The 12,989-nt window shown below is 42.1% G+C and overlaps 1 protein-coding gene across 4 annotated transcripts; it reads right to left on the bottom strand.

Moving 5' to 3' along the window:
• Positions 1–554: 554 nt before the first annotated feature.
• On the bottom strand, positions 555–12,339 carry PSMG1 (proteasome assembly chaperone 1). Of its 4 annotated transcripts, none has more exons than XM_053564257.1 (7): positions 12,129–12,327; positions 10,425–10,531; positions 8,731–8,882; positions 8,177–8,239; positions 4,334–4,532; positions 3,091–3,227; positions 555–765 (listed from the first exon to the last, which is right to left on the bottom strand). In XM_053564257.1, the coding sequence occupies exons 1-7, from the start codon at positions 12,260–12,262 to the stop codon at positions 691–693; spliced, it is 867 nt and encodes a 288-aa protein (XP_053420232.1). In that variant the 5' UTR covers positions 12,263–12,327; the 3' UTR covers positions 555–690. The 4 variants fall into 4 exon arrangements, with proteins under 4 accessions (XP_053420232.1, XP_053420235.1, XP_053420234.1 ...); XM_053564260.1 differs by having other exon boundaries at positions 10,425–10,554; positions 12,129–12,265; XM_053564259.1 differs by lacking the exon at positions 12,129–12,327 and adding an exon at positions 11,788–12,067.
• Between the last annotated feature and the right edge of the window lie 650 nt (positions 12,340–12,989).

Raw genomic sequence — 12,989 nt, 5'->3', positions numbered from 1 at the left:
CCGTGTCTGAGAGCCCTGGGAAAGCATGGGTGACAAGGCTAGACATCAGGTAGTCCTAAATTTGAGAACACACAAATTTCTTTTTGTTTCATTTTGAGCAAATCTACAGTAGGTGATCATAGTGACCACCTTCCTACACTGACCACCTCCTTAAGTTGACCTAATTTTCATAGACAGAGCACCACAAGTACCCAGCAGTACAGCAGGCCTAGTTCCTTCTGTTGGCCAGTTTATTAGAGCCCCTTGGGTGGTCAACTTACAGAGCTTCCACCATGTAAGTTTGTTACCTAGTCATCAATTTACATCCTCAAAGCAAAAAAAAAACCACAGAACTCCTAAAATATCCAAAAACTTTCCACATATTAAGTATCACCAACAGAGCAACAAATATTTACACATAACTAATTGCCCTTTGCCATATTAATACATTTTGTTGGTATAGCTTTTCAAAAATAATAAACAATACCCCCACCTAGTGGATGAGAGAAAACTGTATAGCTTATTTCAATTCTGAACAATTCCACCATGAATAAGGTATTAAAACTACAATTAAGTTTTTACAAGTTTATTCTGTTTTGTACGCTCAAAATAAACCCCACCCACCCCCAAAGAAGTAACCTACAAAACAGTGCACACTGATCCCCATAAAGGAACAAACAGGTAACATACATTACAAAACATTCTTTGGTGTCATGTGTAAATATTACTCTGAATCTCATTTGCTGTCATCAATTTCTTCAGGATTTCTGCACTCTGGGGAATATTCTGAGGAAAGAGAAAAAAGTTAAGAATACAGTGAAACCAAGAATTCAGCTAGAGGAAACATACACACCCCAATCCCCACCTCTTGAGACAGCGTCACTGGAACAAGGACTGCCTTCCCTTTCCCCTTCCAAACAAAAAGCCGATGAGGTAAAATGTCTCAGTGAGTCTTTCCCTCACCCAAAACTCTCCGCTGCTGAGACGTGCCTTGGAAGGCAGGCTATGCTCTAACCCAGCTCTCTTCCCACGTGCCTTCTTCCCCTCACCATCACAGCACACTCCTCACTGCTCCCCTCAGACTCCCCACTCTGCTCACTGCTTCCCACCCCGTATCTAAGATTCATCTATCTTTCAAACCTAGCACAACTGCCACTTTCTCAAGGACGCCATTCCTCCAGTCAGCCTCTCGCTCCCCAAGGTGTCGTGCAATGCGGTGCTCTCTTCACCGTGCCTGCCACTGTGACCCCCTCCCAGCCATGAGGCTGACTCGGCTCTGGGTGCCCCGGTGTGATCCCATGGGAGTTACTCAAGGTTATTCCATGCTGCTGAACACACATGGACACAAAATGACCTCACTCAGGATGATGGATGTGGCCAGAAAGAAAACAGTACTCTGGCTGGACACCTGTAGCTCAAGCGGCTAAGGCGCCAGCCACGTACACCAGAGCTGGCGGGTTTGAATCCAGCCCGGGCCCGCCAAACAATGAAACTACAACAAAAAATAGCTGGGCGTTATGGTGGGCACCTGTAGTCCCAGTTACTTGGAAGGCTGAGGCAAGAAAATCACTTAAGTCCAGGAGTCAGAGGTTGCTGTGACCTGTGATGCCACGGCACTCTACCCAGGGCAACAGCTTGAGGCTGTCTCAGAAAGAAAAAAAAAAGAAAAGAAAACAGCACTCTGCAGAACAGACATTGCACCCTCCCACAAATCTTCATCTTCAAGGTAAGAAATGAAAATAGTACAGAAGTTTTTTGAATTTCCCTTTCAAAGGATATTTGTAAAAGCTGAATGTTTCCTTAAACCCCACATGACAGGTAATTTGCCATTCTCAGAACAAGTCCAAAGGTTTATGAAGCACCTGTGCTGAGTGCAGTCTGAAAGCAGTGAACCAGACAGCCCAGCCCTGCCTTCATGGCCCTCATCTCCAAATTAAGTGGATGAGCCAATCAGCTAGGTACGTAAGCAAACAAAACTAGCAGTATATACTACGAAAGAGATGCTGAACATAAAATAACTCACTATGTCACAGAAAGACTATCCCTGACTCTAGCTAATTTGAAAGATCTCTTGAAGCACACTAAATTCAATAGTTTTACAGTCTTACTCGTCACTAATTCAACAATGCCCGGTATGTGGTGAACCTGGGATACCAAAATAAAAAAACCTGGTCTGTTTTTAAAAGAAGCTGAAAATCTCCTCAAAGTAGTAAAAAATGAATTTATGAGACCTATGGAATTAATTAACTCCAACAAAACTTATAAAAGTCTTCTTAATGCTAATAGCCATTCCAGAATACAACAGGGCTATGTAACAATATTGTTAAAATCTCTATCCTTTACAGAACCAGTCTTTAATCTTCGAGAAAGTAGGGGAATCCCTCAACTACCTGAAATTCTAGGCAAAACTTTTATGGACATGTTCTTGTTTTTCTAGAAAACAGATATAAACGTAAGGGCAGAAAACAAGGCTCATTATGTAACTCTCTTCTTCACACATCCAGTCCCCTGCAAAATTAGGTAAGTGTTATAATAATTTGATCCATATGATACTCACAAATGCTTTTTCAAAAATTATAACCTTCCAAATTAATTTTAGAAACTTTTTTTTTTTTAAAGATACAGAGTCTCACTTTATCATCCTCAGTAGGGTGTCATGGCATCACAGCTCACAACAACCTCCAACTCCTGGGCTTAGGTGATTCTCTTGCCTCAGCTTCCCAAGTAGCTGGGACTACACGCGCCCGCCACAAGGCCCAGCTATTTTTTGGTTGTAGTTTGGCTGGAGCTGTGTTCGAACCCACCACCCTCAGTATACGGGGCTGACGCCCTACCCACTGAGCCATAGGCACCGCCCCCAGAAACTTCTTTAATAGTAAAACTACCTGTCCACACAGACTTTTGAGAGTTAATTGCACTGCATTCATCTATTACACAAGAACAAAACATTTGTCAACTTATGGAAGTGTATGTAGAAGAGAGGGTGACAATCAAATTCAAACTGCCAAAGTAAGAGCCTTAAATGTCACTTAGGGTTTAAGTTGAACCATTCATTTGCTATTAGCTACATTAATAAATCAGCTATTAATTTAAATGAGTTAAAAACCTTACCTTAACCAAACCTTTCAAGCTTCTGGAAGAAAGTATAGGCTTAAAAGCTTCAACCGTAATTAGGTCTAACTTCATCACATCAGTGTAACACAAGTACAGAACCGCAGGGATCTTCCATACTTGGCAGTAACTGAGAACTATGAATACACAAGGAAAAAAATCACTTAAGTTTTCTATTTTATGAATTTTTTAATTAAATTCCTTTAAATGATAAAGACTGCTTTTAAAAGCAATTGTCTCTGTTGCCTCTTTTAATAGACGCATTTATTGCCATCTTGAATAATTACAATGCATAGTTTCTTTCACAGCCAACTTATTTTCCTAATCTCTTGCTTTTGCAAATATTATATTTATTTTGCATTTTCTGAACATATGGAGATAATTTTAAGTATCTGAAAGAATAAAATTTTACTGACTATAATAAACATAGTAAATATGTGTAAATAACAAATATATAATGCATAATATAAAATTATTTAGCTACTTCTCATTCTAGTAAACTTAACATTCAAGGCAAGAAAAAAGTGTTAATATAACACAGTAAAGTAAATGGCAATCTATTTTTTACTTGATGGTAGAATATAATTAGTGACAGTAAGAAAAAATTAAAGTATCCATCAAGACAAAATATTCAAAACTTTCTACTTTGATAAAATATATTTTGCTAACTTTTCACTCATCAATACTCTACATCAAACACTGACTTGCATTTTGAGTTATCAAAGATCAAAAAGACACAGTGCAACTCTGAAGCATACCAAGACATCTGAGCTGCTCGTGAGATAACTGTGTCTGGAAAACTTTAAATACACTTCTTTTTTTTTTTTTTAAGAGACAAAGTCTTACTTTGTCACCCTCAGTAGAGAGCTGTGGCGTCACAGCTCACAGCAACCTCCAGCTCTTGGGCTTAGGCGGTTCTCTTGCCTCAGCCTCTTGAGTAGCTGGGACTACAGGTGTCCGCCACAATGCCCGGCTATTTTTTTGTTGCAGTTTGGCCAGGGCCGGGTTTGAACCTGTCACCCTCCGTATATAAGGCTGGCGCCCTACTCACTAAGCCTTAAGCGCCGCCCAATACACTATACTTTAAACTATAGACATTGTGGAGTACCAGTTATTATACTGGTTATCAATCATCATTAACAAGCTACCAAAAGAAATCAAAAAGATCTCTAATACTGAAAGTAGTAAGGAAAAATAAAGCAAAAACAGGATCTAATGTGAATGTTAGGAACTTCAATACCACCTGCTGCGGGAAGATCATGTACAATATTCGGCTGTTCTAGCAATGAACAGCATACAGGGCCTCTGAAATTCTGTGTTTTTAGGGCTTTCAGGAAAGGAGAAGGAAGGCTGCCAGTAGATTCTGAGGTTTTATAGTCGGTAACATGTCGACATGTGAGAATAGTTATCTGCATGTTCTTCCTTGGACAAGAGCCAAAAACCTAACAAAAAATTGATTTCAAATTAAAAAAACATACTTTAGTTACAGAATGGAGCCATTTCTCTAGTTACTCACCTAACACCACAGACAATAAATAATACTATGCCCTGCATGGCTGGGAGAGCAGCAGGGAGAAACAGAACACAACCTTTGCTGCCCTTGGTCCTGCTTTCTAGTTGGGTGACCTTCCCCAAGTCTGGGAACTAAGGCCAGCACCACCTACGTCAGGGGTCTGTGATGTGGGGTGAATGAAATCCCAAGAGCACCACAGTGGTGACTACAGGACTACTGCCTAGTGGAAACGAGACACCAGTAAACACCCAACATTCATTTCCTTTCCCACCCACCAAAGACACCTGAAAAATGACTCTTATGAAATTCACTTTGTGAGTTACCATAATTGTAGCCAAGTTTTAATCACTCTGGAACTTAATGTCCTCTTCTATAACTTGAAGAGTCTGTTTTTAATGGATTTAAGAACCCTTTTAGCAAAAAAAAAAAAAAAAAAAGAACCCTTTTAGCTTTTAATAAAATCTAAGGTGATGTAAAAAAAAGGCAGCTATTGCAGTAAATTGTTTATTGTGGCTCAATTTACAATTGCCAAGATGTGGAAACAACCTAAATTCCCATCAATTCAGGAATGGGTTAACAAACTGTGGTGTTATGTATACCATGGAATACTACTCAGCTATAAAAAGATGGTGACTTCACATCACTCATACTGACCTGGATGTAGTTGAACCACACTCGCCTCAGTAAAGTATCACAAGAATGAAAATACAAATATCCAATGCACTCAATACCAGTATGAAGCCCGTAGAAGATCTAATCCATGCCCACAGAGGAGAAAAACGCGCTGCAATTCAAGTTGGGGGGAGGGGGAAGGCAGGAGGGGAGGAAGGGGTGCTCCCCCTGAATGGGCACAAGGAGGGGTATGTGACACACCTTTTGAGAGCAGGACATGCTATAAGAAAGACACTACCTCACAAATTCTAATATTGTGATTTGATTGTTTGTACCCTCATATTAACCTGGAAAAAAAGGGGGCACTTTTTTTTTTTTTTTAGACAGAGTTTCACTTTGTTGACCTTGGTAGAGTGCTGCAGCGTCACAGCTCACAGCAACCTCAAACTCTTGGACTCAAGCAATTCTCTTGCCTGAGCCTTCCAAGTAGCTGGGACTACAGGTGCCCACCACAATACCCAGCTATTGTTTAGAGACAGTCTGGCTCAGGCTGATCCCAAACCTGTGAGCTCAGGCAATCCACCCACCACGGCCTCCCAGTGCTAGGATTACAGGCATGAGCCACTGTACCTGGCCCAAGGAAGCTATTTTTTTTTTCTTTTCTTTTTTTGAGACAGAGTCTCACTACATTGCCCTTGGTAGAGTGCCGGGGTGTCACAGCTCACAGCAACCTCAAACTCTTGTGTGTAAGCGATTCTCCTGCCTCAGCCTCCTGAGTAGCTGGGACTACAGGTGCCTGCCAGAACACCTGGCTATTTGCAGTTGTCATTGTTGTTTAGCAGGCCCAGATGGGGTTTAAACCCAGCAGCCTTGGTGTATGTGGCTGGCCCCGTAACCACTTCGCTACAGGCACCCAGCTGAGGCAGCTATTTTTTAAAGAAAAAGTTATTGCACCTTTTTTGAAATATTGTATGGAAATATGAAAGTGGCTATTTTCCTTAATAACAACAGAGCTAAAGATTTTATATTAAGTACCAGAAATGATTTGTAAGACTAATTTCATTATAACACAACTTTGTAAATAAAAACAAAAAAGTTAACCCTATAGGTAATGTTTGTTACCAGGTATGTCCCATTTAAGAAATAAAATATTACTCACAAAACCTATTTTTCTGCTCATAAAACTTATAGTCTGAATCCATAATACTTGAGAATTCTGTTAGATATTGTGTAATTATCAGGATTACATGGCTGACAATACTGAAATAACAGGGGACCCAGAGAATACTCATAAGGGAAAAAATGCTGATTAAAAATTTTGGTTTGGCTAGACACAGTGGCTCATGCAGACTCAGAAAGGGAAAAACTAGGACATTAAAATAACATCAACAGTATTTCAAACAAAAACTATTGTCAGACCGGGCACAGTGGCTCATGCCTGTAATCCTAGCACTCTGGGAAGCCAAGGAGGATCGATGGCCTGAGTTCAGGAGTTCAAGACCAGCCTGAGCAAGAGAACCTTCTAAAAACAGAAAAACTAGCCGGGTGTAGTGCCTGGTACCTGTAGTCCCAACTACTTAGAAAGCTAAGGCAAGAGGATCACTTGAGCCCAGGAATTTAAGGTTGCTGTGAGCTATGATACAAGCCACTCAACCCCGGGAAGAATGAGTAATTTAGTCTGAAAAATTAAAAAAAACAAAAAAAAGAAAGAAAAATCTGGGTTTGGTAATGCATTAATTTTACCCTTTTTTAAGCCTAGAATATGTGTTCATTCACCACAGTACAAATGTATTTTTAACATAACAATGTTACATAAATTAAAAATACAACAGCAACTTCCAAACCTGAGAGCTGACTCTCTCCCCAGAAAATAAAATTATATTACAATTACAAGATGGTTCACAGATCTTCTTAATGAAAGTCATTACATTTAATGACTTTAGTAAATGTAAGAATGTCAACTTGTTTAAAATGGTACATACCAAATTTCTTATTTGTAATAAATTTTAGTATCTAAAATTTAAGCTGAGATGTTGCTAAGATGTAAAGCCTCAAGGGTCTACTTCACTTAAAAGTAAGATGCAACTGTCAAAATAATAGTTTTTCCCTAAAATTCGTAGTTGATTTAAATTATTCATTCAAATATTTGTTTTATTGGACACATACTATGTCCACAATATCCTCTCAAAATGAAGGCTCCATCTATTCATTCCTAACGCTAAGAGAAATGAATGTACTATTCTGGAGCCAGGAGCAAGCAGAACACCTGTTCCCACACCTCCTCTCCCTGTGCACTTGTTACCCGCATCATCATCACTACGGGTTTCACCCTTGACATTCTGTTTCATGTGGGAAGCTTGTATTTCTTTCTAAAAAATGGTAAAGAGAGTGGGAAGGAGCCAACTGTGTCTCATACTTCTATGACCTACAATTGTTAGCACAATGCAGATTATACTTGCTAACTTGATGGTATTGAGTTTTCTATTTTTTACATTCTGTAACAACTCCTATAATATTTTTAAGAAAAAAACAAATTCCTTTCCTACATCAATGCTGGACTGCATAAGCAGGCTGCAGTGGCTCAAGCCTATAACCCTAGGTCTCTGGGAGGCCAAGGAGGGTGGATTGCTTGAGCTCAGGAGTTCGAGACCAGCCAGAACAAGAGCAAGCCCCACCTCTCTCCTAAAAACAGAAAAACTAGCCAAGCAATGTAGTTCCTGCTACTAGAGAGGCAGAGGCAGGAGGCTCTCTTGAGGCCAGCAGTTTGAGGTTGCTATGAGCTATGATGCCACAGCACTGTACTCAAGGTACTAGAGTGAGACTTTGCCTTTAAAAAAATAAATAAATAAAAAATAAAAAATGTTTGACTACGTAAGTTTAAGCGAAAGATACTGAACCTTTAAAAAAAAAAACACCACAAATCCTGTGGTCTGACCATTCACACGTTTTCATTTCTCTTACCTTTTCGAGCCACTGATACTGTTGATCTTCAGCCACGTAGCAACTGCACTGACAAAGGAAAACCTGAAAAGAATTCCAAGTTTTTTGTCAAATCAAATAATTTTTTTTCTTTCTACACATGTTCTAAGTCAAATCAATTTTATACATACCCCAACGTGTCACCATGTATGTATCATATAAATCCTAACATAACACTTATATAATATGAAGTATTGTAATATGCAATACTTATTTACCTGAGTCTGCTACTGGCCCATTTATTTCTCATTAAAAAAAAAATTTTTTTTTTCTCTGCAGTTTTTGGCCGGGGCTGGGCTTGAATCCACCACCTCCGGCATATGGGGCCAGCTCCCTACTCCTTTGAGCCACAGGCACTGCCCCTCTCATTAAAATTTAAGAGTCAAAGCCACTACTTGGGATTATTATCAGAGTAAGGTACACATGGACAGAGCAAACAACGGACTTGGCATGTGAGATCCGGAGGTATACTATCAACAAATACTACACAAGTGGTGCTTAAATTACTAGTTTTCAAACATACAATTTCTACTTACTGAAGGATTGCATTTTTGATGATAAAACACACAAAAAGCCTCTGAGGGGGATAGATGTGCACTGTCCGTTGTTCTACACCATTCATTCCAGAGTTTAGCACAACCAACTTCTTCCCAGACTCCTGAATTCATAACAAATGATGACAAAAATGCTGTGGGAAAAAAATTCACATTCAGTTAGTATTTGGCTCTATAAAGCTGCATTTTCTATTCAATATAGATAAGCTCAAGTTATTCTAGTATTTTAGAGACAAAGGTGCCATTCAAAACCCTCTACCATTTTTTTTTTTTTTCCAGTTTTTGGCCGGGGCTGGGTTTGAACCCACCACCTACAGCATATGGGGCCAGCGACCTACTCCCTTGAGCCACAGGTGCCACCCAAAACCCTCTACCATTTTGCAGAAAAAGAAACTGAGGCCCTCAAGAAGTGAAAGGCCATATACTGACGAGAAAATAGTACTAGAGCCAGGAACTGAGAAGACAGGGTTGAAGACAGTTTTTTACCACACTCTCTCATGAACACTCTTCTATAAAAAATTTTAGGTCAGGGGGGTGCCTATGGCTCCGTGGGTAGGGTGCCAGCCCCGTACACTGAGGGTGGCAGGTTCAAACACGGCCTCAGCCAAACTGCAACGAAAAAATAGCCAGGCATTGTGGCGGGAGCCTGTACTCCCAGCTACTTGGGAGGCTGAGGCAAGAGAATCGCCTAAGCCCAAGAGCTGGAGGTTGCTGTGAGCTGTGGGACGCCATGGCACTCTACCCAGGGTGACAAAGTGAGACTCTGTCTCTACCAAAAAAAAAAAAATTTTAGGTCAGCGCAACTTTGTGAAAGTAAGTCAATAATTATTTACCATGTACTTGTTACATTCTACAAACACTCAGCATATCTCATAGAGCAAGGGGGCTTAACTGGGGTTCCCCAATGCTCTCTTAAGAACCTGTGAACCCCCTAATAATATAAAGGTGTATGTGTGTACTTGTGCATATACATTGTTCTAGCTGAACATTACACTGCTTTAACTTAACCCACCAAGTGAATTAATACATGCAAAGACCTTACAACATAAGTGCTCGAAAACATTTTTTAGACTGGCTGGGTGAGGTGGGTTGCCTGAGCTCATAGCTTCGAGACCAGCCTGAGCAAGAGTGAGATCCTGTCTCTAAAACAACAACAATAAAAATAGCCGGGCATAGTGGCGGGTGCCTATAGTCCCAGCTACTCGGAAGGCTGAGACAAAAGAAATGCTTGAGCCCAAGAGTTTCAGGTTGCTGTGAGCTATGATGACACTCCATTCTACCAAGGGTGACAAAAGTAGGACTCTCGTCTCAAAAAAATTTTTAATTAAATTAAAAAATAAAAAAATAAAGTATTTTTAGAATTCTCATTATGTTCTTAAAGAATGCTATTGACTTGAAAACATTTAAGTAAACTGGATACTTCAACAAGCTAGGAACAGTTTTTTTTCAGTTCTAAGTTCTTGAAGCCAAGAACATTCGCCTTAAATCTTATTTTTTCAGTTTATTTAAAAGATAGAACAACATGAGGAGATATATTTTACTCAGAAACAAAGTTACTCTACTGTGACTTCTTTTTTAGAGTAATAAACACTTAAAATCTTCTATGATGGAAGGAAATAATAACTTCATATTTTGTTCATTCAACAAAATATCTCATCGTCTGCGTTTTTACTTACCTACTGCATTACCTCCTATAGCAATTATAAACTTGGAGCAAGAATATTTTTCTAGCAAAGAAACTTCCAAAGATGTATCTGTCTGTCTTCGAAGGAGCTGCACCTCCCTAACACAAGAAACAAGATGAAACTAAAGCAAGTTAAATATAATTAGGATCATATTATGACAAAAGGGTCCTATGTATATGATTCTGTAATAGGTAAAATGTGTACTTATAATTACAATCCTTAAAAAAACAGATTCAGGTAATGATAACAAATAAAACTACTGTATACAAAGTTCATGAAGAACCACATCTAACAGTGGTCAGGCTGTGCACCTGACCCATTTAACATCCCACTGGGCATGAAAGACAGTAAGAGACAGAAAGGACCAGTTCAAAGCATTCTTGCCAACACAATATTGAACATGAATCTGAGCCCCCAAAATGAACATTCTTTTACAGGAAATGCAGATGATGGACACACACATGTTAAATGACACTACAAGGAAGCTATCACAGAAACCCAGAGTGTGGACCAGGGAACACGACAGTCTATCAGCAGGGACAAAGGAGGAGGAGGCCGCTTTAAATGAAATGAGACGTCTAAATGTGAACCGTGGACCGTGCTGGGATTCTGATTTACACAAACTACTGTAAAATGTCATTTGAGAAAACTAAGTTTGACCCCGTGGACTAACAATCTGATACTGAAAAACCATTATTAATTTTCTTAGGGGATGATAACAGCATACATAAAAAATGTCTAAATCGCTTGAGATGAACTCTGAAAAATGGAAAGGAGAAAGGCTATGGAGACTGGGGTTGGCTTAGGGCAGCGGTTCTCAACTATGGATTGTGACCCCTTTGGGGGTCGAAAGACCCTTCCACAGGGGTCGCCTAAGACCATCCTGCATATCAGATATGTACATTACCATTCATAATAATAGCAAAAATTGCAGTTATGAAGTAGCAACGAAAATAATTTTATGGTTGGGGGTCACCACAACATAAGGAACTGTATTAAACGGTCGCGGCATTAGGAAGGTTGAGAACCACTGGTTTAGGGGTAGTGGGAGAGGAAATAAATGGCAAATAACTGGCAAAGTCTGTTGAATTACACGACTAGGAGGGCATTGAGGATCTCTTTACTATTCCCTCCCATCTTTGTGTTTGAAAAGTCTTCTTTAAAAAACAAAGTATCCATCTGTTACTGACACACAATGCTAAGCGTTGGGTGAAGGATGTAAGACATTTTTAAAGAGAATCCGTGTGTCCAAGAGTGGAACCCACGACACGTGCCAGGCACCACGGCAGTGCTATAGCCCAGGAAAATCTGCCCCAGTGGAAAGCACAGGAAACCAAGACCAGTAAGTACTAACGGGAGCCTTGGAGGTAAACTCTTGAAACAAATCTGAATCCGACTCGCCGCGACGGCACCGATCACCGGACGCGAGCGCCGCGCACGCCGAGCCCCTCGAGGCAGCGCTGAGCCCGGAGGATCGCGGAACGCCGGGACTGGCGCGCGCCTGCCTCGGGTCCGGGGTCCCGCGCAGAGCCGCGGGGGCAGCCTGGGGACTGGCGCCCGCGAAGGCCACGCAGCTTCCTCGGCCGCGGAGCTAACGCGCCCTGGCGCGGCGGGAGGCGGGAGGCGGGAGGCGGGAGGCCGGGCCGGCCAGGCCCGAGCGCGCAGCCCGCGGCTTCCCGAGTCCGGGCGCCTCACCTCTTCCGTGCCAGCTGTCGCCGGACTTCCCTGTCCTCGGGTGTTTCCTTCTTCCCCTCCTCTTCTTCCTCCTCGTCCTCCGTCCCGGCTCGGCACGGCGTTTTAACCACCTCGCCGAAGAACGTGGCCGCCATGGCCACCCCGGACCCGCCCGCCCCAACCGTGGCGCAGAGGCACGGCGCACGCGCCCAAGCGGGGCCCCGCCCTGCCCCGCCCACAGCAGGGCACGCCCCCCACACCGCCGGCGCGCGCCGCCACGCACCTGCCCAGCTAAATCCCACCGCGGATTCCAGCAGCTGCCTGAACCCCGTGGGTAGAGCGGGACCCGGGGCTGCGAGTAGACGAGCGGGAAGCGAGCAGGAGGGCGGGTCCCTCCGGGGCTGGGCGGGGCCGCTTGTTCCCACAGATCACTGACTCGGGAATCGGAGTTCAGTCACCTTCTTCCCCAGTCTGGGACAATTTGGGAAGTGTACACTCCGCAGGCATTGCCTGCCTTCTGTCGTTTTCCCTTTTCCTTCTCCTTTAGGAGTGACGGAGTGAACTTTGCACTTAGGCAGTTCCGAACATCGACGGCCCAAGTAGGTAGAGGCCCTGGGGCACTTTTGAGGCCGACGAGGACGAACGGCTGCCCCGAGCTCCCCACGGTCCTGCGCCAGCGTTAGGGCCCAGACGCGTCCTGGGGACAGTGCGGATAGAGGGCATTAAGAAATACAATGCTTCGTGGTGTTAAGAATGAGACCTTTACTCTGCAATAGGAATTCATATTTCAGAAGCTGGTGATTGTCAAGCTGACCTAAACATTTTTATGAGAATGTAAAAAGTTTCTTTTTTAAACTTAGCCATTTATAATACAGAAAAAAA

This window comes from Nycticebus coucang, chromosome 16, assembly GCF_027406575.1.
Source record: "Nycticebus coucang isolate mNycCou1 chromosome 16, mNycCou1.pri, whole genome shotgun sequence".
Classification (NCBI taxonomy): Eukaryota; Metazoa; Chordata; class Mammalia; order Primates; family Lorisidae; genus Nycticebus; species Nycticebus coucang.
Note: the sequence above shows the minus strand (reverse complement) of the source record. Positions and strands in the feature narration are given on the sequence as shown.